Below are 10,758 nucleotides of genomic sequence, written 5' to 3'. Positions count from 1 at the left end.
GCAAGTTTGAACGTCTGGCTCTATTTTCGTAATCTTCGAGCTTAGTTTGAAGTATTAAATTCTCTTTTTTTAATTGTTCCAATTCTGTTATATTTTCTTGGGTTGTAATTTCAATTTCATTCATTTTTATTTCTAAGGCTGCGGTGCGGTTTCCCAGCTCTCTTATTTCTTTGGTTAGGCTGTTTGTTATTTGGTCTGAGGTTTGTTTTAAAGCCTTATGAAGCATCTTTTCAAATTGTAATAATATTACTGGGGATACTGAGGAGGCTTGTGGAGAAGTTTGTGAGAGGATTTGTTCTGTATCTGACTCAAATGGAGAGTCTTGCTGTGACATTTTCTGTCTGTGAGAGCGCCCTGATGCTGTATCTTGTGAGGTGACTGGAGCTGCTTCAGCTGCAGTGAGTGCCTGTGAGCTCTTTGTGAGGTGATTTTTATTTCTGCCACGGTTTCCTCCCAGTACCATATTTCCTGCCCAAACTTTCACAGTTTGTTCCCTGGGGCAAAAAGGTTCAAATGGATACCTTTTGGGCCTGCAGGCTCCGCTTTGTCCTTCTCTTCTCTCCTCAGCGGTGTGGAGCTCTAACAATGCATGTCTGCTCCGCTAGGCTCCGCCTCCTGCCCCCCCGCTCTATCATTTTCTTAATCCAGTCAAAATAGCTGCAGACTTTGGTGTAGACACCAGGATAGTTACGGAGTGCACACATTCGACCCCAGGAGACCACTCCATACAGTTTTCCATTGCAGACCAGTGGTCCACCAGAATCAGCCTGTGAAAACAAGGAGGTACATAAGTGCAGGGAAGTACTTAAAGGATAAGACCACTAATAATTGAATTTTGTGTTCACTTGTGTGGATCAAACCACCCTCCAGCTTCCATAATAAATATTCACCAGAGTACCTCAAAACCTGACTAAAAAAGATATAGATGTGATACATTTAAATTATTGAACAACTTTATTTTAGCTGTAAAATTCCATATTTTAAATATCATGCTGGTATAGAGCTCCTACTAGCTGGGCTGCTAGGAAAATTTGATTTTTGTCTCCCTCTTTAAGGATCTACCTGTGGAGATTGAGGGGCAGATAGCTCCAAGGACACTGTGAGCAAGGATCTTCTTGGGGACTGAGAGTTGCATAGATGCGAAGGGGAACCAGTTGCTAACAACTGCCATTATGGTGTACAGACATACCGACATCCCAAGCTACCTTCTGGAAAGCTACTATTGGGAGCCTAAAGAGAATCCTATTCTTTTGCTGCTGTTGCTGATTCTTTTGACGTATCCCGTGCCCTAAACCCCTCTCCTGTTAAGGTTTTCAGCAATAATTCCTAAAAAGAGACCCCCTGGACTGCGCTTGGGTGACTGGTGGCTTCTGTGCTATCTACAGAGAACTTGTCTGCATCCAGTGGCCCCCTCAGAGGTAAGCGCTACACTTGGGTACTAAAACTTGTAGTTTTATTTTAGTTTAACAAGATATAGTCATGGCAGGGATAGAGCTGGTGCATCAACAGGGGTCATGACTTTTCTCTTGGGTCCAAAAGACCTCTAACACACATGGCAAGTAGGCAAACCTGCCAAACCCAGAGGAAGTAAAGAAGATGGTTAGATAGCAGGACATTATTCCTCAGTATCAGTTAGTGTACAATCATTTATACCACATATAAGTTTCCAGAGGTATAGTGGCTTTTTGTACAATGTTTATTGGTATGATTGGTGCTGCCATTGTAACATAAAACATAGTGGGTATCAATTGAATAGGAAGAGGTCTGCATTCCACAGAATATGCTCCCATGGAGCCTGGTCCTACCAATTCCAGCCTTGCGTTAACAACTGACCTTCACTCTGACCTTTCTTTTATTTAAATTGGAATTTAACACTCCCATCCCCTCTATTGCCTGTTGCATGAACCTGATATTTCTTCTTTAGATCCCCTGCAGTTCCGTTCATATAGCTCTAATACTTGCCTGTGGCCACCTTTTTTGCATACCTACAGAATCAGTTTGATCAGGAATGCCAATCTCTCAGACCAGTGAGACATTCTGTCTCTTACAACTATAAATTATTTCTTACAAGATCTTCTCAGACTTTGCTGCATTTCTTTGACTTATGGGAGAAAGACCTTTACGTTACACTCTTCCCAGAGAGTCATGCCCAATCTTTCAGCATTTTTGGAAAGTTCACACCATTGTTCAGATATTTACCAACTGTACCTCCCCAAAAACTCTGCTATTCTTCCTACTGTACCATAATACATTCTCTCTAAAGACCCACAAGAAATAATTAAAGGAATACTTGGTTAACATGACCGGTTCCTACATCCTTGCTCTGTGGAAATCCCCTTCGCCTCCGCTTTGCTGTGTTGAGGATATCAGGCTCATGGAGGATTTAACTAGTTACCTCCTTTAGGACCATCTGAGCCCTTCACCAACAAGCCTGCCCCTGCCTGTTTTGTTCCTCATTTTATGCTTAAGAGATAGTGGATATTCCCTGCACAGTGCTCCCTCTATCTCCCTATCTATATGCCCCCATCCTGTTATAGCTTCCTCCCTTTTTTATTTCAGTCAGTGGCAAAAGGGATTGTACTGCATAGTATACGGAATAAGCAGTGGGAAAAGGAACGTACAACATGGTATACAGAATGAGACATTGAGAATAGGGAACATACAATACGACATACAGGATGATATAGTGTATAATATAAAACAATATATTGTGAAATAGGGAATATATAGCAGGGCAACTGTTATGAGGCTTTGTGGAATAAGGAGAGTACAGATTTGCAGATGGAATGAGGATTGTGGCATAGGAAATGCACAGCATGGCAAATGCGAGTAGAAACAGGGAATAAATGGCATGGCATACAGAACAAGGGGTGTGGAATAGGGAATGTACAGTATTGTATACAGAATGAAGGGGTACAGAATAGAGAATGTACAGCATTGCATATGAGTAAGGCTCAGTAGCACAAGGAGTAAACAGAATGTCATTCAGAACCGGGGGTGCGGACTAGGAACTACGAAATGTACAGTATGGTGTAGGGGATGAGGCGCTGAGGAATGAGGGGTTGCAGAATAGAGAATGCACAGCAACGCATATGGAACGAGGAGGTATTGAATGGGGAATGTACATTGTGATATATGAAGTAAGGAATTATGGCAAATGAAATGCATAATACAATGAGTATTTACAAAGCACCCTAAACATGGTTTACTAAAAATGACTTACTGTACTATTGCTCAGCTGTCCCCATTCTGATCTCTATTAGCACATGTGGGGCACAGTCAGAACCCCAGGAAGATCTGTTCTGCCAGGTACACTGGGCTGCCTGACTCCTTCCAGACCTCTATCAGCATGGATCCTACATGCGACCTGACATCTCACCACAGCATAACTGTCATTTGTAAACACAAACTGGCAGAGGAAGTCTTCCACTACTCACTTCCTCTACCTTTCTCTGCAAAAGATGTCATCAGTCTGAGCTACAGAGGAAGTGAGTGGTCTAAGACTTCCTATGCCAGGTTCTATGTTTACACATGACATCAGCAAACAGGTGAGCTAACAAATCCTGTGTGGTACTGTACTGATGGAGTTTCTGGAAAGGGCCAGGAGGCATGCGACCCTCCCAACCTCACTTAACAATGCAGTGCCAAGGCAAATATCCTTACTAACCCCTCACCCTTTTCATTTTTGGCTGTTTTTTCGTGAATATACACCTCTTAGGAGGAGAATACTCTGCATTTCCAAGTCCCGCACTTGACTCATATTAACAGAGAAGAATGAGGGGAGTAAAAGCACAACACTAACAGCTGCTCAAATAACAAAACGGTGAGCACCAGACAGACAGTAAAGCTGGACTAAACCCTCCTCCTAGGAAACTGCCATGTTAGCTTCTGTTTGATCTGCAGTTGCCATGGCTTTACAGTTTAGTTGAGAGCATAAGCAACTGTGACAGTTATCATTCACAGCATATCTTGAATATATTTGTTTTGCCAAACAGGTAAATTAATGGGTTCAGTTCTGCTTTAAATGACACAACCTACCCCTTCTGGTCCCGACCAGGCCCCTCTCTGCCCTGGGCCCCATAGACCAGGCAGTAGTTCTGCCATTGGTCCTATAGCAGTCATATGCTTTGCTGTGGATATTCTTACTATCCTAAACATACAATATAAAGATATTTATGAATATTCATAATTCTATATATCTTCAATACTTACTGCACATGCGTCTTTGCCACCTTCTAGGAAACCAGCACAAAACATATTTGTAGTGATCATGTTTGAATAAGAAGATTTACAGCTGGAGTCCGACAAAACAGGGAGATCAAGACACTGTAATTTTGTAGCATATTGCACTAAAAAAGAAATTAAAGTATAATATATTATCAACTATTGCATAATGTCGTGTAATTTAAAGTGATGTTAAACACTCCCTTTTTTTAAAATAAGAATAACAAACATGCCTATACTTACCTGCTCTGTGTAATGGTTTTGCACAGAGCAGCCAGGATCCTCTTCTTCTGGGGTGCCCCGTCGGTGCTCCAAGCTCCTCTTCTTCATCGGGTGCCCCCATGGAAAGGCGCATAGAATGCATTAAGGTGAAAAACCTTAAAGCTTTACAACCACTTTAAGGTATGAGTGATGTTATACACAACATTTTTACAAAATCATTTACATTATTTATTATAGGACGAGAGCCTCTTTTGTTATAAGTAAGTATTTAAATTAAACTGGAGTTCCAGCTAAAACCGTTTTGTTCAGTTTTACATAGTGGGAGGGAGGTTTAGAACCTTAGGAAAACTTGTATTTAGGTTTGTGTCCCCAGATTCCCCCCCCCCCACACACACTTATTGTCCTGGTGATGAAAATGAAATATTGCCAATGGGAAATGGACAGTAGTAAAGACCAGACAGAATATATAACCCTTAGACCTTTACTAAAATCATAGCAAAAACGGCAGAGAAAGGGGTTGATTTACTAAAACTAGAGAGTGCAAACTTTGGTGCAGCTTTGCATAGAAACCAATCAGCTTCCAGGTTTTTTGTTAAAGCTCAATTGAACAAGCTGCAGCTAGAAGCTAATTGGCTACCATGCACATCTGCATCAGATTTTGTACTCCTCAGTTTTAGTAAATCAACCCCAAAGTGTGGCAAAAATACTTCAAGGGACCAGAACAATAAACCAGAGACAGAGGAGCTCAAACTTTACTTCGACGGCCAACAGTCCTTCCAGTTCTTATGTTGATGTGGGTTTCCAATTTGGGCTGATTTATGTTAAATAATCTTATAATTTCATGAGGTTATATTTGTTGTTAGAAATATATTCATATGCAATGATGGGGAATGGTTGAGGTATTAGTTTTACTGGTAGTTGTCTTGAGGGGCATTATGAATGTTGTGCATTATTGTAATTCTTGCAGGGACTGAGGTTCATGAGTTTGCCTTTAGACCCCTTTCACACTGGGGCGGTTTGCAGGCGTTATTGCGCTAAAAATAGCGCCTGCAAACCGCCCCAAAACAGCCTCCGCTGTTTGTTCAGTGTGAAAGCCCGAGGTCTTTCACACTGAAGCGGTGCGCTGGCAGGAGAAGAAAAAATCTCCTGCAAGCCGCATCTTTGGAGCGGTGAAGGAGCGGTGTATTCACCGCTCCTGCCCATTGAAATCAATGGGACAGCGCGGCTATACCGCGGCAATACCGCGGCTATAGCCACGCTATACGAGTGGTTTTAACCCTTTTTCGGCCGCCAGCGGGGGGTTAAATCCGCACCGCTAGCGGCCAAATACCGCTGTAAAACAGCGCTAAAAATAGCGCTGTTTTACCGCCGACGCCCCCTACCGCCCCAGTGTGAAAGCAGCCTAAGTGATGTTATTGGTAAGGGAGGAGGACTATTGTATAATATATTTTTTTAAATTGCCTCGATATTAAAGGTAAGACTATTTAATTATAGATTGAGGTGGTTTTGTTGGTTAGCTTTGGAGCAATATTTAGTTTTCTGTTGTGGTGTGCCGTTGGTGATTCCCCCGTCTTACAAAGCCTGGCATTGCAGAACATTACAGGTTAAGTAATAGTTAGACTTTTGGAAACATACCAGTTCCAAATCAGCAAATTATATATACTTGTCCTCCCTCCAAGTAAAGTGCAAGCTCTGCGACTAGTATTGCAACATAATGCCTATAAGATCTTATTTTACACTTAGTTATTTTAAAAAGGATATTCCTACAGTGCAAGAAAGAGGGGCAGATCTCTGGAAGCAAAGTAGCTGAAGCTGCTCTAGTTTAAACAAATCCTCTACAAGTTCAGAATTAACTCAATAAGTAAATTAAATCGGTGCACATGTTCATGTTCACAAAAGGAACAGATTTATACTTAATGCTTTTGGGATTGTTTGGGAACTTTAGGCATTTTTGTGTGTGCTGATTGAATTTACCTATCGCCATATCATCATTTTCCTTGCTAATGTTTATCTAAATCCAAGCACAAAAATGTAATAAATACCAGCTTACAAGTCCTTAGATGCTGCATTTTTTCAGGGTAATGACAATTTTTGAAAACGCAGAACAATACCTGTAGATTTTGTCAGAAATTTGGTGATTTTTCAGTCTTTTTGTACTCCCAAACAGGTCTTTATAGTCCAAATTAGAAGTGCAGCCTAGGGTGACAATGCTGCTCCTCTCTAGGTGTAGTATAGTATGTGAATGATGTCACCTTAGGACAAGTTGTGTGTTAATGAAAAAATTGCCAGGTGAAAATAAAAGAAATAAAAACTTAAATAAGGAAATTATTGCAGGCAAAACACATCTGAGGATTGTAAGCTGCAAAACTGTATATTACTCTGTTTTTGGGTTTAGATATTCTTTAAGATAACCCAGACCTGCTGACTAGATAGTAAAGAAGAAGCAGCCCACTGATGAGTCAGCATTCTGCTGTTTCCTCCTTTTAGTATGTTTGTAGTCAATACATGTGCAATGAAACATAGTCTTATGCCGCGTACACACGAACAGAAATTCCGTCAGAAAAAACTTGGAAGGATTTTCCGACACAATTCCGCTCAAGCTTGCCTTGCATACACACTCTCTGAACTTTCGACCATCAAGAACCCGGTGACGTACAACACTACGGTGAGCCAAGAAAATGAAGTTCAATGCTTCCGAGCATACGTCGAATTGTTTCCGAGCATGCGTGATTTTTTGTGCGTCCGAATTGCATACAGACGAACGCATTTTCGGATAGGAACTTTTTCCGACTGAAAAATAGAGGACCTGCTCTCAATCTTTTGCTGGCTGGAGTTCGATGGAGCATAACCACGGTCGGAATTTCTGACCAAAAGCTCACATCCGACTTTTGCTGGCAGAATTTCTGATCGTGTGTATGGGTTTTTGGATAGAAATACTGTTTCTACTGGGATAATCAATAAAGATATTTAGGTTAAATACCCGCATGCTCTTGAGTGGACTGTCTTTTGGAGGTTCTTTCCTTCTCCTCTTCTTTTTACATATGTTCATTTGGTCCCTAGAGCAACCATTTTTGATTGTTGATCACCTATTGATACTCCAATCAACAATGGACTAGTGGTATAAGGGGTATTATTATACAGGTAGGCAATTATAGGCCAATAAAATTAACCCTGACTATACCCTCAAACCTACTTCCGATGAATATAAGGTGTTCCACTCTCCTCTTTCTCTCACTATTAGATTTTCTGCAGATTTTTGTTTTCAGATTTAACAAAACATATAATAAGAGATCAAACCTTAAGAGTTTCAATTTGTATGCAATCAGGCAGGCCCTTGCACTACATGGTTTTGGTAAATCTGAAGACAAAAATCTGCAGAAAATCTAATATTGTGTATTGGGTCTTACCGTTCCTCTTCCAATCTGCTACCATGCAGGTTATACAAGTCTGATAATAAAATCGGTCCTTGCATTAACTGCAGTTGATGTTTTGTTTTTGTTTTTTTTATGAAGTTCAGCCTTAAAACAATAATTTTTAAAGCCCAGTAAATGAACTTACCTCCAGAGATTTTCATGTTTCCCCAGCCTGACACCAGACACTGACTTCCTGCCGTTGGGCAGGAAGAGGCTACTGGGATGGGTTGGACGTACTGATTGAACTGGGCCGGCTTAGCTAGTTTGACCAGCATGAAATCGTGATCGAAGGATTTATCATCATAGAGGGGGTGCATTATAGCCTTTTCCACCTGGATACGCTGTTCCGTTCCTTCTTGTTTAGTAACATCGTGTTCCCCAAGGTGAGCAATGAAGGTATTGGGCCTGTAAAGGATGGATATAAGAACAAAGAGGAGCTGTAGATATCAAAATTTATTAATTAAAGGTGATTACAGGTAATGTGCAAAATGTAGAGGATTTCTTTAAATTAAATTCATGGCAAAACATTAACATTGTGGGACTTTGGATACTAAATAAGAAGGTGAAGGGTGTGTGACCGTGTTTTTTGCTACCACATTTTTTTTCTGGTAGCACAAAAAACATAGTATACTAGGCCACTGTGCGTTAGCTATAAAAACGCCCCTTTGAACGCCACCCACTAAATATTCCTCTTTTGATGGTAAAGAAAAACTTGATGGCACCGCTAATCTTGTTCTATCAGCTAAATTAATAACTTGTTTCCTATCATTATACTCTATCCTGTTTTCAGTATCCTGTTTTCAGTATCCTGTTTTAATTTTTAAAGCCCAGTAAATGAACTTACCTCCAGAGATTTTTATGTTTCCCCAGCCTGACACCAGACACTGACTTCCTGCCGTTGGGCAGGAAGAGGCTACTGGGATGGGTTGGACGTACTGATTGAACTGGGCCGGCTTAGCTAGTTTGACGAGCATGAAATCGTGATCGAAGGATTTATCATCATAAATCCTTTGTGGCTACTGCCACTATTGACAAGCATCATAAATATAATATACAGGCAATATAATAAATAAACCATAGAGATAAAATGGCAGCTGGGTTTGTGGGCATAGCGCTACATGTGAATGGATTCGTTATTTTTTAATGATTTGAAAATGTAAACTATATGAATTAAAGCCGGCCATAAAAACCAACCCTGTCAGTCCTAAATGGATTATCCAAACCTCTCTAGCTTCCATTTTTGCTAGCTCACTTGGCTAAAAATAATGGAATTTCGTGCAGGACCAACAGGTATTAAAACTGTGTTACTGCGGTGTTAATGTTAATAATAGACTGCATCAAATATATATATTTTTTCATTTTCTTCCCATAGCTACGCTTTTAGGTAAAGCATGAAGTGAACAGTGGATTTCCGATTGGTCTCATTATTCAGACAATTACAGATCCCCTTTTTATGGCTGACATAAGATTCTCTGATCCTATTCATGGGCCTAAACCATTTTAGACCTAGGGCATTGGCTTTATCTGTATTGCCAAGTATTACCAATCTACAAAGAAGAATCTTGGAACTTACGGCTGATAGCAATGAGCTGCAGATATGATCCACCGTGATGAAATCAGGGATCCACCACACCATTGCCCTCCATTGTAGCTGATGTAAACTTGCCAAGGTTGGGAATGGCGGACACATTCGTAGCCATTAATAATCTTATCGTCGTCATCAAACTGAGGAGTAGCAGCTGCAAAAGGAATCAAAAAGAGTTTATTTACAAATACTTGGTGGAACAGAGACCTAAAATTTGCTGCCAACCTTTGGGAAAGTTAAAACTTTATTCCCACTTGCCAAGAGTATATATTCACCTTCCCTTTACTCCCCCACTTCACGCAGCAAGCAAGGGCAAACAAAATACTTCCAGGACCAGGTACTTGGGGTATGGATGCTTATGCATACTGACTTTATGTGCCAGTGCTGGGCAAATCACCAAGCACTAGACTTGCCTCATCTTGTCCATAAACTTGGCTCACTTACAAATTAAATGACTGAGAGCATTGACAGGGCAGCTCCCCTTGTTTCCAGCAGCTGTTTGATATGAAGAGTGAGTGAAAGAAAGGTCAGTATGTTCTTCTGGGGGTAAAGGGGAGGAAGAATGTAAAATCAAGTTCACCTTTTGCTTTGCTTTGCTCTGAGACGGATTTTTGAGAATGCAGCATCAAGCATCATCTAACCTCCTGCATGAAAACCAGATGTGTCCTATCAAGGAGATTGACCTTCCCTTCCTGTCTCAGGAATGCAACAGAAAGTGAGTGGGAATCTCCTTAACTGAGGCAATTCTGCTCACATTGGTCTTCTGAGCAGGTGTCCTTTTTGCAAAAAGTCCCCTTATCTTTTGTTCTTGTAACAACTTTAAAATGTTAGTTTCCCAACACTTAATATCTCAGTGGAAATGTTGCCTAGAACAAATAAAGATGGTGAATCTACCTAGAAGACATGCATACAGTAATACAAACCTATTAAGTTTCTAATCCGTCTGCATTCCATCCAAAACAGAACAAAATATGTAATATTGTATTTTAAGAGGAATCAGGTCTGCAATAAGAGTATTACACATTAAATATAAACAATACCAACTAACACAATGTTGATCTACCGTTTGCACATAATAAAAAGTTGTGTTCAAGTTAACATACACAAAAGCTATGTGACGCTACCAAGTATGTGGACAGCCTGGTAATAGTACACATCATGCTAGCACATTAAGGCAGAAAAATGAAATACAATAAACTGGAATGGGACATTATTCACGGAAAAGAGATTAAAAAAAAAAAAAAAGAAAAGAAAGAGAAAAAAAACAAGTACAATTTACGCACCTGTATTTTAGTCACTATAAGTATAAGTAAT

At 40.4% G+C, this 10,758-nt stretch overlaps 1 protein-coding gene across 1 annotated transcript; it reads right to left on the bottom strand.

Moving 5' to 3' along the window:
* Positions 1-203: 203 nt before the first annotated feature.
* On the bottom strand, positions 204-10,080 carry LOC141109838 (trypsin-3-like). Its single transcript, XM_073601100.1, has 5 exons — positions 10,025-10,080; positions 9,433-9,669; positions 8,005-8,264; positions 4,213-4,349; positions 204-767 (listed from the first exon to the last, which is right to left on the bottom strand). The coding sequence occupies exons 1-5, from the start codon at positions 10,078-10,080 to the stop codon at positions 564-566; spliced, it is 894 nt and encodes a 297-aa protein (XP_073457201.1). The 3' UTR covers positions 204-563.
* Between the last annotated feature and the right edge of the window lie 678 nt (positions 10,081-10,758).

This window comes from Aquarana catesbeiana, linkage group LG10, assembly GCF_042186555.1.
Source record: "Aquarana catesbeiana isolate 2022-GZ linkage group LG10, ASM4218655v1, whole genome shotgun sequence".
Taxonomy (NCBI): domain Eukaryota; kingdom Metazoa; phylum Chordata; class Amphibia; order Anura; family Ranidae; genus Aquarana; species Aquarana catesbeiana.
Note: the sequence above shows the minus strand (reverse complement) of the source record. Positions and strands in the feature narration are given on the sequence as shown.